The sequence below is a fragment of the Palaemon carinicauda genome, chromosome 7 (genome assembly GCF_036898095.1).
Source record: "Palaemon carinicauda isolate YSFRI2023 chromosome 7, ASM3689809v2, whole genome shotgun sequence".
NCBI classification, from domain to species: domain Eukaryota; kingdom Metazoa; phylum Arthropoda; class Malacostraca; order Decapoda; family Palaemonidae; genus Palaemon; species Palaemon carinicauda.
Window position 1 is genome coordinate 143,941,972 of NC_090731.1, and position 15,979 is coordinate 143,957,950.

The 15,979-nt window shown below is 38.5% G+C and overlaps 1 protein-coding gene across 1 annotated transcript; it reads right to left on the reverse strand.

Annotated features, from left to right (window-relative positions):
* Positions 1-259: 259 nt before the first annotated feature.
* LOC137644053 (eukaryotic translation initiation factor 5B-like) lies at positions 260-15,690 on the reverse strand. Its single transcript, XM_068376961.1, has 4 exons — positions 15,579-15,690; positions 10,509-10,598; positions 3,822-3,887; positions 260-2,791 (listed from the first exon to the last, which is right to left on the reverse strand). Exons 1-4 carry the CDS (start codon positions 15,579-15,581, stop codon positions 782-784), a joined length of 2,169 nt encoding a protein of 722 aa, XP_068233062.1. The 5' UTR covers positions 15,582-15,690; the 3' UTR covers positions 260-781.
* Positions 15,691-15,979: the final 289 nt, after the last annotated feature.

Genomic DNA, 15,979 nt, shown 5'->3' on the forward strand with positions numbered 1-15,979 from the left:
CTAAAAAGTACAGTAAATGAAATAAAAAAAAAATAAAAAAATCTTTTATAAAAAGAAGTAAATGTATTTATTTTTTTATTACTTAACAAATTCAAAATAACAGCAAATGTAAATAAACTTTATTTCCTGATTTGCATACAGATTGAAATACAGTACTAAAAAGTACAGTAAATGAAATAAAAAAAAAATAAAATCTTTTATAAAAAGAAGTAAATGTATTTATTTTTTTATTACTTAACAAATTCAAAATAACAGCAAATGTAAATAAACTTTATTTCCTGATTTGCATACAGATTGAAATACAGTACTAAAAAGTACAGTAAATGAAATAAAAAAATAAAAAAATCTTTTATAAAAAGAAGTAAATGTATATCAACTTTCTCCTCCAGAAAATTAAACCAACAATCCTTTTAGATGTGATGTATTTATTTTTTATTACTTAACAAATTCAAAATAAAATTCCTCTAGTCAATATTTTCAACTAAGCCATACCATCCATAAACAGATTAGACAGTCTCATCAAAATAAAACATTACTCAAACTTTTATGTTGAATCTTCCCTTGCAATAAGTATTCTGCCTGCATACATAAGAATACTTACAAATAAAAATAAAAGTTACACTGAATGTAAAAGCTGAATTCCAAGCTTTGAGTAAGAGTAATTATATATACAGTATATAAACTATTAAGAAAAACTAATACTAATAAGAGTAGTAATTACAATAATTGTTGATTACCACTGTAATTTCTCAACAATATTGGCCCTTCAAGGCATTTAATTCTATTGCTTGTTTCTTTTCATGGTTATTCTTGCATGGCAAACTATTTGTTGTAGCCTTAGATTTCTGGGTAACTGGGGCTCCAAGTTATCAGTCTTGGTTACAATTTCTGTATCTTTAGAATCTTGTGTTAGTGGTTGGGTTCCTTGTTTATGTTGCTGTTCTATGTCATCTGTTTCTTCCTCACATGGTTGACTGTGAACTGCTGTTATGGGTTTCTGATCATGACTTTCTTCAACTGACACTTTAGTATCATGCGGTTCTATATAATCCTCCTCCTTCTCTTTTGTAGAGTTAGCAAAACCTTCTGTGTCTTCAATGTCAGGGTCTTCACTTTGGCCTTGGATACATAGCTCTTCCATTTCTTGTTCACATATCTGGTTGTGTTGCTCTTTATCATTATGGTTGTCTTCCACACATGACTGGCCATAAACTACTGCACTGTTTTCATCAGGTATTTTGTCAAACTCAACTTCTGTATCATGTGACTGAACGTAGTCCTCATCTTCTTTCTCTACCTCTAGATAATAAGGGAAGACTTTAGTATCTTGTACATCAGCATCACAACTCTGGATGTTGGGCTCTTCTATTTCTTGTTGACACTGAAGAATAGGTTGTTCTTTATTATCTTTTGTGTCCTCCCTGTATGGTTGACTATGAACGACTATATGTTCTTTCCAAACACGACTCTCTCCAACATTAACTTTCGAATCGCGTCTCTCGTTTTGATTATCTGTATCTTCTTTCATGTCTTGCATCAGGATTTCCATCTCTTCTTTGGATTGGCAACACAATTCACTTTTCTGCCTTTCCTTATCTTTGATTTCATCACATGGTTGAAGCAAAGTTTGTGGATAATGCGATTCAATGTAATTAGCATCTTCCATTTCTTCTTTTATCAAGGGATTGAAAGCTGTATTTTGACTGCGGCCGAGTTGCTGATTGCTGTCGTCTTTAACACTATTTATCTCATCTTTAAATGATGGAGAGTTGCCTTTTTCATGGTGTTTATGTACCTCGTCACATTGTTGATTCTCATCATCAGATTCTTGTTTTAATGTGTAACTATGGTCATTTTCCAGTCCTAGTATTCCTGTGTCTGGTTTACCCTGCAAAGTGACAGTTTCTTGTTTCAATGTTTTATGATGGTCGGTCATATTTTCTAGATCACCATGTTGCCCGCTTTGAACTTCACTGTACTTTTGGAGTCTGGAACTTTGTCTGTTTTCACAATCTTGAATGGAGTCTTGCATGCTTCTGCTCTCTTCATCATCTTGTTGTGTCAGACCTTGAACACTTTTACTTTCTTTTCTGTGCAACAGGGTCTGCACTTCTGTAGCATTGTCACACTCTTGATTGATGCCTTCCTCATCTGTCATTTCATCAATAAAGACTTCCTCACTTCTATTTGGTAATTCATGAGACCAAATTTGACTTTGCTGGTTTATCTGTGTTCTTCTTGTCATGACATTTCCCTGTGGCCCCGAATGCTGACTAATGATTGTCGTTGTTTCTCTCAAAGAAATTAGTGGTTGGTTACTAGCCTGCTTTTGCTGCTTCATTTCCTGTCTTTGTCTTTTCACAAGTTGTGACTGTTGACTGAAAGTAATCATTTCATCCTTTATGTTAATAGAGTGGTGAATAGTTTGCTTTGTCTCATCAACCTTTGGAATGACAGAAAGGCCAGGGGATTGACTGACCTGTTCACATTCGGATTCATTTTCACTGACTTGTTCACATTCAGATTCAAGATCAGAGTCTTGTTCAGATGTCATAGATGGATTAAAATCTTTCCCCTTTTTGGCTGATGATTCTCTAACATTTAGTGTGTCTTCAATGGTGCCTACTGTCTGCTGATCATCACTCAGAGAACTCTCAGATTCTGTGGAATCTGTTTCCTCACTGTTAACTTCCTCAATAACTGATTCTCTTGTAGTACGGTTTTTTTCCACAGGTCTGGCTACCGTGGTATCATCCTCATTTTCTTCACCATCAATAGCATCAATCACAACCTAGTGTAAACATATTAAAAGAAATTTTAAATATTTTATTAGATTATCATTATTTATAAGAAAAATAATTCTAAAATATTAATATATGTACGTAACTTGAAAACAAAGCCTTTGCTCACAATGTACATCACATACTTTATGTGGAACTATAAAGACATGAAATATTTAATTTTAATAAAAATGATTTCTGAACTCGCCCTATGTTCATATTACTGTCCACAAAGCTGACGGTATCCCAAAAACCTAAGCATTTCTTGCTTTCTTCCATTCAAAAGGCCATGCCCACCCATGACATCTGGAGTTTACAGTTAACCTAAGTTGGTTTTTACATCGAAACTAATATTCTAGCCTCTTGACCTCATTAGTCAGCAGGGGGTTGGATATGTAATATATATGAACATCAGTTGAGTTCATATACCAAGGCACTTCTCCCAAATTTGGGGGGTAGCCGACATCAAACAAATGAAACAGAAAAGGGGACCTCTCCTCTCTACATTCCTCCCAGCCTGACAAGGGACTCAACCGGTTCGGCTGGTACTGGTAGGGGTGCCACAGCCCACCCTCCCCCGTTATCCAGCACAGATGAAGCTTCATAACACTGAATCCCCTACTGCTGCTACCTCTGCGGTCATCCAAGGCACCGGAGGAAGCAGCAGGGCCTACCGGAGCTGCGTCACAATGGCTAAACGTAATATATTTAGGTGAAATGAGCATTACAAAATTCTGAAGTTACAATAAAGGAACAGATAATTATATAAACCTCACAGAAAAGTTCAGGCAATCACACTGAGGGACTATTTGTAAAATTGATCCAACCATTCTTTAGGATTTTGATAAATCATGTGTCCAGATTATAATAGGAATGACTGTAGAAGTAGAGAATGAATTCTACCCAGTACTTTCAATTGTTCATGATCTAGGGCTGAATAATCTTGAATTATGGAAGGCTTCTAGGATAGACCCAATAAAATCAAAGCAAGTTTCAATAAAAAAAAAAAATAAATAAATAAATAAATTTCAAAATTCTTACCTCAAACCAGTAAATTAAAAAATTCAGGAAAATGTAGACCATAAATAGCCCCTCTAAAAGCTCTATCTGAAAAAATAAGAAAACAGCTCAAGTGAATAATGAGAAATATACCTGCTTACACATCACTTAAGCAACAAAATTCAGAAATGTGGATATCATTTGTGGAAGTTCCCTCTTGAAATGACTCTTGAAAATTCATGACTACTGTATTTGGATGAAATAAATGAAAAAAAAATCTAAAGCAATTTTGTCTAAACGTTAAGGATTTTCAGAGACTGGACATCTACACAGAAGAATAATGTAAGAACAGAAACACTTGGACATGGAATTTCTCCGACACAATAAAATCAAAGAGAGAGAAAGACTTACTATAAGCAATGTCGTGATAAATGGTAATTCTTGCTTATCTTGATGAGAATGAATCCACATAGCTACTTGATTTTATTCCAGACCACAGAAATGATGGATGAAATTTAATTTTAATTTGAAAGACATTAAATGCAACAATTGTTACATTGTCTGCGTATTGTACTATACTAAAGCATATCATTTCCGGGAGTAACTGTCACGCTTCATTGGAAAAAAATATAAAAGGGATTTTGACGAAGGAAAAATCTTTCTGGGCGAGGGACCTGTGTCGCCTAGTGAAATGCTCCTTTAAGCACCATTTCAAAGGTATAAATACTGCTAAATATACCAGAGAAAAATTTTGCATGGAATGCCAGGAATATACCCAGCTCGCTCACCCCTAAAGGGTGTCGGTATTAAAACTGGGGCGAGTGATACCACTACCAGAGGTCCCTTTCCAATTAGACTTCTCCCTCCTCAAAATCCCCTGTTACTACGAGGTGTCATTCACTACAGCACTTGTGTTAATGAGGTTCTTTTTATCAGTGACAACATGCATAACTGTTAATAAAAATGAGGATAAACGATCTTGGACGCAGCAGAAATTTTGACATCTCGGAAGTAAATTATACGAGATTGATCAAACCTGTAACTCTTAGATTGTGGTGTACATGGAATTGCCAGCTTATCTTTGTACCAAAGGGGGGGGGGGGGGTATAGAATCCAAGAGGCATATCGTTACACAGCTCTCGAGAGCTATGTCTCATTACAGCATTATTACTTGTTAAGCTACAACCCTAGCTGGAAAAGCAGAATGTTATGAGCCCAAGGGCTCCAACAGGGAAAATAGCCCAACCCAGTGAGGAAAGGAAATAAGGAAAGAGAATACTGTAGTGTGCCTAAGTGTACCCTCAAGAAAGAAAAATCTAACCCAAGACAGTGGAAGACCATGGTACAGAGGCTATGACATTATCCAAGACTACAGAACAATGGTTTGCTTTTTTTTTTTGGGGGGGGGGGGGTACTTCCCCTAGAAGAGCTGCTTACATTAACTAAAGAGTTTCTTCTACCCTCATGACAGTGTTGAAGTAAACATAAGGAACAACTAAGAGTTGGGTCAGAGAAGAATGAAATAGCTTGATTCAACACTCAAAATTGTTATAATATTCCGCAGACAAATGATACTCGTGCAAGGACAGAGGAGCCTAGTAGATGTGGCACTTAGTGATACACATACAATACTTCACCAAGATTCCTGGTCACACTTGTCAAGCTAGAAACATGGCTACAAATAAGTTTAGGGTATTCCAGCTGATCTATAAAAAAAAAGTATTTAAGTCAGTTTAAAGTAATATATTTGAGGTAAAATAAAAAATTTATGTTATTGTTTGTGTGTAGATCGCAAATACAGTTAAGTATAAAATATAAGCTTGTTTGTGATTCTGGTTCATAGTAACCCCAAAAACCTTTAGAGGGGGTGGGGGAGCGATATCCGAGATCATTAAATTCAGGTTGTAATTCAGAACTGTGCAAAACATTAAGAAACTTAGTGCATTGTCCTTAATCTTATTCAAATAGCAAGATAGAACAGTGTGCCCGAGTGTACCCTCAAGCAAGAGATCTCTAACCCAAGACAGGGGAAGACCATGGTACAGAGGCTATGACACAACTTAAGACTAGAGAACAATGATTTGATTTTGGGGTGTCCTTCTAGAAGAGCTGCTCACCATAGCTAGAGACACTCTTCTACCCTTACCAAGAGGAAAGTAGCCACTGAACAATTACAGTGCAGTAGTTGTTAACCTCTTGAGGGAAGAAGAATTGTTAGGTAATGTCAGTATTATCGAGGGAAGAGGAGAATTTGTATAGAATATGCCAGACTATTCTGTGTATGTGGCAACACAGATTAAATGAGTTGTAACCAGAGAGAGGGGTCCAATATACAGTGGAACCTCTACACACGAACGTATCTACATCCGAATTTTCCAACACTCGAAGTAAAATTCGAGCAATTTTTCGACTCTACACCCGAATTTTATTTCGACACATGAAGTAAGCAATTTTCATCGTACCAAGTGAGTGAAGATCGTAGGCCCCTGTGCAACAGAAGATCGTCGGAGAGCGCGTACGCGCGCTTGGTTGAAGGATCGGCTAACTTGTAGATCAAGAACTGGGATGTGTCCCTAAAAGGGAGGGAATCCCCTGAAGAGGACCAGGAGGTCTACTTCAGTGCCGACCATCAACTGAGGGACTGCTAAATACTCCGAGGAGTGGTCTCTGTGAGGTACCTTTCCGTGAAAGGTACTTCGTAGAAGAGACTTAGAGACACCGTAGGCTGAACGGCTGGTGAGCGCCTGTGCGCTATCTCAGGAACCCCAACAATGTGCGCAAATGCGCAGGGAACGTTGGTAGCAGCGTAAATGAATTACGGGAACAGGGTGTCTCTGGAAGGCAGTATCAGGAACAGCAGGAACAGCAGTCGAGCGCTAGCGCGCAAGGGAAAGTTGGCGAGCAGGGGATACCTGGCACTTAAAGGACTTACTCAAGGTGTGAGAAAGTCTCTCCTGCCCCGAAGGGAGGAGCCCGTTAGATAACAGGGGCGTGGGCGCCCAAGGCGCGTCAGCAGTCAGAAACGGATACAGCAGGCAGCAGGTGCACTGAGGGCACGAGAGACCAAAGGTCTAACGTAGCCTGAGCAGCGAGGCCCCGAGGGGATTAGTTGCAAGACCCCGAAGGGTCAGCGCAACGAGAAACCGAAGTTTCCCTGTCACTAAACACCGAAGTGTAGAAGTGACTAAAGTTACGAGAGCCCGAGGGAACTGCGTAACTAAAGCTCCGAGACCCCGAAGGGTCAGGGAAAAAGGGAAACCAAAGTTTCCCTGTCACTAAACACCGAAGTGCTAGTGACTGAACAGCAAGCTGTTGTCAACAGGAACAATCCTCCGAAGAGGAGTCTCTATGAGTGGCCTGTCTCGCGAACGAGAGAGGAGAGCACTTCGTAGAAGAGACTGGTGATGGGCCCCGAAGGGCCGTGAGATCAGCTGACGTAAACAGGAACAATCCTCCGAGGAGGAGTCTCTGTGAGTGCCTTCTCACGCGAACGGGAGGAGACACTTCGTAGAAGAGACAAAAGGAGCAATCCTCCGAAGAGGAGCCCTTAGTGCGGCCTCCCTCGCGAACGAGAGAGGTCCGGACTGATCTTGGAGCTGCTCAGCCCCTTGAGCGTACCTACAGAAGCGACCGCTCAGCCCCGAGAGCATAATCGCTAGTACCATGGTCCAGCCTTGCAACCGCTCAGCCCCTTGAGCAAGTTACAAGGGTGGTCGCTCAGCCCCAAGAGCATAACCGTCTAAGGACCAGGGAAAAGTAAAAAGGGAAGTTAACTAACTACCCTGGAGGCGAACCTCCTTATCGTTCTAGGATGCATTGAAGAGCTGGCAGTAGTCACGGGGAAACTTCTAAGAAAAGGGAACGCCCCTGACGATGGCCTAGAGAGACAGCGGCGACAGCCGACTCCCCAGGCAATAACAGGACAGCTCAGCTTCGAAGGCACACAACAGGCACGAAGAAACAGCATCGTAAACTGGAAAATAAAAAAGATTAATTATTTGACAGAAATTCCCCCAGGTGAAACTCCGAAGAGAAACCCCGAGGGAAAGTAAACATAAGAACGAAAGTAGGTATGCGCCCTCCTCCCCCCCGGCATGCCCGGGTGAGGGGAGGACGAAAATTTAACAAAAACAGAAATCATAACATTATAATTATGCAACTGACTTTGAATGTTCCAAGGATCACCGACCCCCGAAGGGACGTGAGCCCTGAGCTGAAAAGTTAAAACACAATTATATTCATAAAAATAACCGAGACAAATAAAACGAAATAGCGACTCGGTCCTGAGAAGCTATCGTAGGCGTAGTACGGAGTAAGAGGTGAACGACCTCAAGAGAAGGGCCGGTCTCCACGAAGTCAACCTTGGTGGCCTAGGAGTGAAAGGCCGTGATCAAGAAAAGATCGTGGTGGCCTGCAAAGCCGGCGATCACTCCCGTAGACGAACAACACACACCGCACAACACCGAAAGCAAAGGAAACTTACTATTCCCTATACACAAAAATATATATAAACATCAACAATGTTTAAATATATTAAGTATAAGAAAAGGTAAGTTAAAAGACAAAACAATAATGGCCGTCAAGTGAGGATAGGAGCAGAGACTTCCGATCGCTATCCGAGCCAAAAGTAAAGTGAGCTATTCACCGGTGTGTGTGAGGGGGGAGGGGTAGCTAGCTACCTCTCCCTAACCCCCCCCTCTAACTAGCGGTGGGGTAGGAAACCCTCGTTAAAACTTTATGGCTCGTCATTTAACTACGCCGAAGTAATTACCCCATGTAAATAGCGTGGTTTGTATTTCAGTTACGGAACAAATGACATTCAACCTTGCACCACCTTTCCTTGTCGTACATCTCATAACCTTACTCTTACCCACATTAACTCTCAACTTCCTTCTCTCGCACACCCTTCCAAATTCTGTCACTAGTCGGTCAAGCTTCTCTTCTGTGTCTGCAACCAGTACAGTATCAACTGCAAACAACAACTGATTTACCTCCCATTCATGGTCATTCTCGTTTACCATTTTTAATCCTCGTCCAAGCACTCGAGCATTCACCTCTCTCACCACTCCATCAACATACAAGTTAAACAACCACGGCGACATCACATATCCCTGTCTCAGCCCCACTCTCACCGGAAACCAATCACTCACTTCATTTCCTATTCTAACACATGCTTTATTACCTTTGTAGAAACTTTTCACTGCTTGCAACAACCTTCCAACAACTCCATATAACCTCATCACATTCCACATGGCTTCCCTATCAACTCTATCATACGCTTTCTCCAGATCCATAAACGCAACATACACCTCCTTACCTTTTGCTAAATATTTCTCGCATATCTGCCTAACTGTAAAAATCTGATTCATACAATCCCTACCTCTTCTAAAACCACCCTGTACTTCTAAGATTGCATTCTCTGTTTTATCCTTAATTCTATTAATCATTAATCTACCATACACTTTTCCAACTACACTCAACAAACTAATACCTCTTGAATTACAACACTCATGCACATCTCCCTTACCCTTAAATAGTGGTACAATACATGCACAAACCCAATCTACTGGTGCCATTGACAACACAAAACACATATTAAACAATCTCACCAACCATTCAAGTACAGTCACACCCCCTTCCTTCAACATCTCAGCTCTCACACCATTCATACCAGATCCTTTTCCTACTCTCGTTTCATCTAGTGCTCTCTTCACTTCCTCTATTGTAATCTCTCTCTCATTCTCATCTCCCATCACCGGCACCTCAACACCTGCAACAGCAATTATCTCTGCCTCCCTATTATCCTCAACATTCAGTAAACTTTCAAAATATTCCGCCCACCTTTTCCTAGCCTCCTCTCCTATTAACAACCTTCCATTTCCATCTTTCACAGTCTCTTCAATTTTTGAGCCAGCCTTCCTTACTCTCTTCACTTCTTTCCAAAACTTCTTCTTATTCTCTTCATATGACTGACCCAATCCCTGACCCCACCTCAGGTCAGCTGCCCTCTTTGCCTCACGTACCTTGCGCTTTACTTCCACTTTTTTCTCTCTATATTTTTCATACTTCTCTATTCTATTACTCTGCAGCCATTCTTCAAAAGCCCTCTTTTTCTCTTCCACTTTTACCTTCACTCCTTCATTCCACCATTCACTGCCCTTCCTCATGCTTCCTCCAACAACCTTCTTGCCACACACATCACTTGCAATCCCAACAAAATTTTCTTTCACTAACTTCCACTCCTCCTCTAAATTACCAGTTTCTCTTACTCTCACTTTGTCATAAGCCATTTTCAACCTTTCCTGATATTTACTTTTTACCGCCGGTTTTATTAGCTCTTCAACCCTCACTAGCTCCCTTTTACATCCGCCTACTCTATTCCTCCACTCTTTTGCTACAACTAATTTTCCTTCCACCAAAAAATGATCAGACATACCGTTAGCCATACCCCTAAACATGTGCACGTCTTTCAATTTTCCAATCTTCCAAACAAGCCAGATACTTGACTGATAGCCACACAGTACCATGCAGGTTTGAAACCTCCACCCATTTTTATAACTTCAAACTATAACTTGATTGCAACATTCAAGTGCAAATTAGCATGTTCTGTCCTTCCAAGGAATCCAAACCTTTTGTTTATCAACCACAGGAATACAACTACTCATGAGGATAAGTGGCAATTGCATTGTTACTTCCACCAGTTCACTGAAAAAGTTAAGTAGTACTCACAGAAATATCCGCCAATCCGTACAGTACTTTCATCGAGCCGTGCAATAAGAGTCCTGCAACTCCTTCCCATACAATTTCTCCCTCATAGAACTGTGAAAGAAACGATGTTTCACTAGTAGTAATACTGAATAATTTCTTGTGCCCTTATCAAGAGAAAGATCCACCATTACACGCTTATGCATCACAAACATAAAAGCACGCAGGCTTAAGTATACAGTAGTAAAATATTATGATCTAATTTATTATTTAAAATGCAGTCAGCAGTCAAGGTATTAAGCCAGTATTTTACATAAAGCTATCTTGACTTATCATCTTTGACTTTAACATTCCTCATTTATATTCTTAATGTAATTATACAATAGGTCTAGTTCAAATTTGATTGTGATTGATGCATTTCATTCTTATAATTCACGGCATCCGTTCCTACTTTTAATGGGGAAATATTCATCTAACACTTAATTTTGATATACAGTTTATACGTTAATAGGAAAAAAAATTAAATAAACAATTGCTATGCTGCCACACAGAACTCGCCAATAGTTAAGCTTTACCGTTGAGAGAGAGAGAGAGAGAGAGAGAGAGAGAGAGAGAGAGAGAGAGAGAGAGAGAGAGAGAGAGAGAGAGAGAGAGAGAGAGAGAGAGGGGTATATGTGAATAGTGTTCTCAATTCTTGGTGGACAGTTAGTTCCAAGAGTGGTTAATAAATGATGTGTTCTCAATTCTTGGTGGACAGTTAGTTCCAAGAGTGGTTAATAAATGCGTGTTGGATTACTTATCCGTTATTTCACTGTAGGCATACACCGTATGTGATAAAAACGGAGCGTGTATATTACTGATGACTTGAAATCGATAGACTTATTTTACGAACGTTGTAGGATAGAATCAAGTTCTAGCTAAATGCACTCTTAATTCTAAATTGTCACAATATTTTGCTGCAACGTAATAACGTAATAAAGCCAGGGGAAATAACTTTCGTCACCGAGGAAGAAACGAGCGTTAAATACACATAATTGGTTGGTGGATTGATTAAAAGTTTTCAGGCATCCTTAAATGCACATAAATTTAAATCTATTCCGTACTCAAATAATAGGTTGTTTCTGTCAAAAACTATTATTCTTTCATTAAAATTACCAACTTCGGACCACTGGGCTTATTTTGAAAACTAAAAGTTTTAACGTGGACGCCATTTAAAAATACGTGCTTTTGTAGGCGAGACTTTTCTCCCGAGGCGGGGCCAGATAGAAAAAAAAAAGGTAAATCTGATAAGGGGTAAATTGTAAAGAAGCTACAGCTCGTCTAATGATGCTGAGGACGGGACTGGAACAACGAGTAAATAATAGCAAGAGGTCCAACTACTATCGTTTCCAGAGGCCGTGTAATAGTGTTTTTCCCAAATATCCAAAAAACCGGCTTATGAATTTCCATGAAACTACAGCAATGAATGTTTCAAACATAGGCATAATTTTTGGTGGTACAATGAATTGACAGATGTGCTTAATTAACCCGTTTACTCTTAGAAAAAAAGAGGAACTTCTTCCCTTCCTTCAGAGCGTTTCGAAGAAGTGTTGCTTAATCACGTAACTGTGACGCAGAGGTTCCCCCAACCCTCCTTCCCTGTTTACACCTATGGCTATCCTAGTACCCCCCCCCTTTCCTTCTTGCCTTCTTTCCTTCATTCCCATTGTTATTAGACTACCGAGTAAATCCCTGTTAGGAAGACTGTGTACTGAACATATAAAATGAGCCGGAAGAGCAATAAAATGTTTTAAGGTGGTAGATGATGATTAGATGGTTAACACAAATTATCAAACATAATAGAAGAGGTTTAAAACGGGTGTGGAATCGCACTGAGAGAGATTCTACTCGGACTCCTACAAATTTTAGATTTGCGACTAAAAAATAAAATAAAATAAAAACATTGTGAGTGATGATGAGTAAAATGTATGTGTCCATTTCTTGTTTTTGTTTTCATCCCTCATAAATCTATGGTTTCCAGCAATTGGTGATAACATTATTTTGGAAAAGCTAAGCTAATGGATACTTTGATACGAGTATATCAGCTTGGCATGTAGACAATGTCAATGGATTTCTCAAAGTAAGGTTGATTGGTTCATTAATTGAAGTCTGGTATAATTCCAGTGACAAAGTCGCAATGATATTTGTCACATACCTTTTAAGTAACAAAAATAGGTACTGGTACTTATAACGTAAATAAATATATAAAACTATAGGTTGAAATATAATAAATATTATGTATGTATAAACACACACACACACACACACACACACACACACACACACACACACATATATATATATATATATATATATATATATATATATATATATATATATATATATATATATATATTATGATTTCAAAATTTATCAAATGGCCGATGTCAATGCCCTTATATGAAACATCTTTTAGAAGTCTACCTTCTAAGGAATTCAAGCTACTCTCTGGTGAAATTGATATGATAAATTATATCAAACAATGCTCTCTGTCATTTTCTTCCTGGCAATTGATGTATCGAGTAACCTGTGTTGTATGGAAAAATTAGTCCTACGGCTTAACCTAAAGAAAACTTCATTTCTATTGCTTTACCAACACTCGCTTGAAGTGCGAAGTGTAGGGTCAACCGTTAGCATGACTTTTTTCGTCTCCTGTCATGTCTCATTCTTGATCTTCAATGTAAGTGAGTGGGTATGATATAAAACGTTGGTCTTGTGTTTAGGTAAAGTCTGAAGTCACGAATCACATTACCAGGTATGCTGAACTTTTACTGACAAAGAATTTCGTATTGCTTTGGGTAGGTCATATGACAATTATCTATGGAGTTAAACAGGCGTTTAACAATTCGGGGGATGGGAGGTACAGGGGAAGAAACATTATGACAACGTCACTGAGGGACGTCATCACTTTTGCGAATGTGTGGGTGGCTAAGACTGGCTTTAGCCTCATTTTCTTAAGTAAAAAAGTTAATGAAACGTAATTGGCAATGCACAGTATTTCCCAAAATTAGGCCATTGTATGAAGCACTCCCTACTTTGTTGTCATGGAAATCCATCAGTTATTTTAGGAGTTATTTAAAAAAAAAAAAACGCTATTACACGGCCTCTGGAAACGATAGTAGTATATACGTTAACAAGAGATATTTCATTATAAGGACCTCGCCGAATCTTATATGAAGTCCTGTTAGTCTATACCAAGTTTCATGTATAAGTATTTATTTTCTACTTGATGTTTCTAACAATATTCTCAAATACCTGTTCATGATTTTCATTTAATTAATTCAAATTCGTGATTTCATTAAAACTATTCATTAGTCATCAGTTTCGCTCTTTTTCACATGAAAACAGTCATTTTTGTAAAGATGTGCGCATTTCTTGTTCTACTCAACCGCTTACCAGTTCTTAGATATCTCACCTTATTACATGAGTTAACGACTTCCTTCTTTCCTGAAAGTAGCCTTATTCTATAATTGCTTTACCGGCAAATACACGTTCAAGATTTAACAATTATATACAGTTGATTGCTTATATCTTACCAGCCTTTTTTCAATAGTACTAGTTGCCACCGCTAGTCGTGTTCATGTTTACATTAACTACTAGCCTGCTTCACTTACAGTATACAAGTCACAAAGCTATTTCGATTAAGCGCCTGTGCTAATACAAAACCAGCTTGAACCTACAATATATAATTTTACATCTCTTAGGCCCATATAAAAATACATGTTACAACCAGTCTTACTTTTTAGCCTATAGAGTAAGGTGGGTATTACTGTACTTGCGGTCGGGGAAACCTTTCCTAGTAAAAACTTACCGTAGGCCTAAGGTTGGGTAAGGTATGACTTGCACTATCTGGGTATCACAATCGAGGGAATTAATTTACCGTCAACAACCTTTTGCGTTATTTCAGGTAACTGTCACTCACTTAGCAAGTTGTCTGTTACTTCTGGCGACTTTATATATCTAGGCCTAGTCGGGTGTTAGTTTGATTATCAAGGTGTTACGATTTAGATAATGATATTTGCTCAGTGAAGTGTTTTATTTAACAGGAGGAAAAAAATAAGCCTCTATTTTGATGTCTAAACTGAATTCACATTGGCATTCCTAATCAAAATTTGAAACAACGTAGTTTCAAGAACCTCGAAGGACACGCTACACTATAGTTTCTACAAGTGAAATCTCGAAAAAGGACGAAGAAGGATTATAATAGCGCCACTGTATTGATTGTTGGTTCTTTATATGCTACTTGGGTCAGTAAGAAGAAACGATTATACAAGAGGAAACAGATGTCTTTCTTAAGTGTAAATTTCAATATGATCGGTGGCTTTTGAAAAATATCTGTAAAGGAAGAATGAATAACATGTTCACCAAAAATTATAAAATTATTGTTTTTGAGTAACTAAAAATTAAAATCAAGATGTTTGATGTGGTAAATTATTAAATTAGATGGATTTGTTTATAGAAAAATGCAATTAAATGTAATTATACTGTAAATATTGATTGTAAAGAATATGTAATTTAACTTTTTAATAAAAAAGATAAAAAAAGTAAAATCTCGGCGTACTCATTGTTAATGCTTGGGCAATGACTGCAGGCAGAAATCGTCCCTGAAGGTTGAAGGTGTGTTGGTGGTAAACACACCAAAACACCGCAGTTTACCTAAAGCAAAGTAATATCAAGTAAAAGTTGACACAAGATGGAAGAAAGGAAGCAGGGACGAGGGTAACGTAAGCTATAAGTTTTATTGCTGTTAGATTGTCACAGTACATGATTGGAACACGGGCTCTTGCGTTGGAAACCCGTAAGGTAAGCTAAAAAGTGGGTGTAATTAGGATAAAAATGTAGCATACGTTGCAAAGATAATTTAGAAATGCCTTTAGTATGCCTCGACTATACTAAGGGCATTGTAAGCACCAGGCCGTTCAGGTTTTTATAGCCACGGTCTATAGAGTACGTTGGGGATTAAACCGCCACCGGTAATGAAGACATTGCTTTCGAAATAAATGTGTGCAAGGACTATAAATGTAATAGAAACCGTATAAACCCTATTATACATACCATCTTGCTTTCTGGCAAAACTTTCTGCAAGAAGGGGAGGCGAGACTTCAGGTACACCTTCTCTCTTCTGGAGTTGGAATGACAATAAAAACGGCAATCGACAGATGACTGCAACTGCTAGGCCACCTCGGTCGCATTGAAATTTAATGGGGTCTGGTCAACATAGGGCCTGGTTAAATAGGCCAAATTACTATTTACCGAGTAAATGGTCGCATTAGTGGCCGTATATGTAATTTATTTTCAAAAAAATTTTCATCATACTGGGGTTTATGAAAATTTCATTTGTAGAGCCTGCTACTTACTGAATCCTAACTTTAGCTGTCTCTAGCTTAGTATAAGTAGACTTACCTGTACTGTAACTTAACACATGGAGGAAAATGATTCTTAAACTGTCAACATAA

Coding starts and splice junctions, on each gene's coding strand:
- LOC137644053 (XM_068376961.1), bottom strand. Junction 3,888..10,508: donor ACGGATTGGCGGATATTTCT/GTGAGTACTACT, acceptor TTATTTTTTCAG/ATAGAGCTTTTAGAGGGGCT. Junction 2,792..3,821: donor TTTTAATTTACTGGTTTGAG/GTAAGAATTTTG, acceptor TGTTTACACTAG/GTTGTGATTGATGCTATTGA.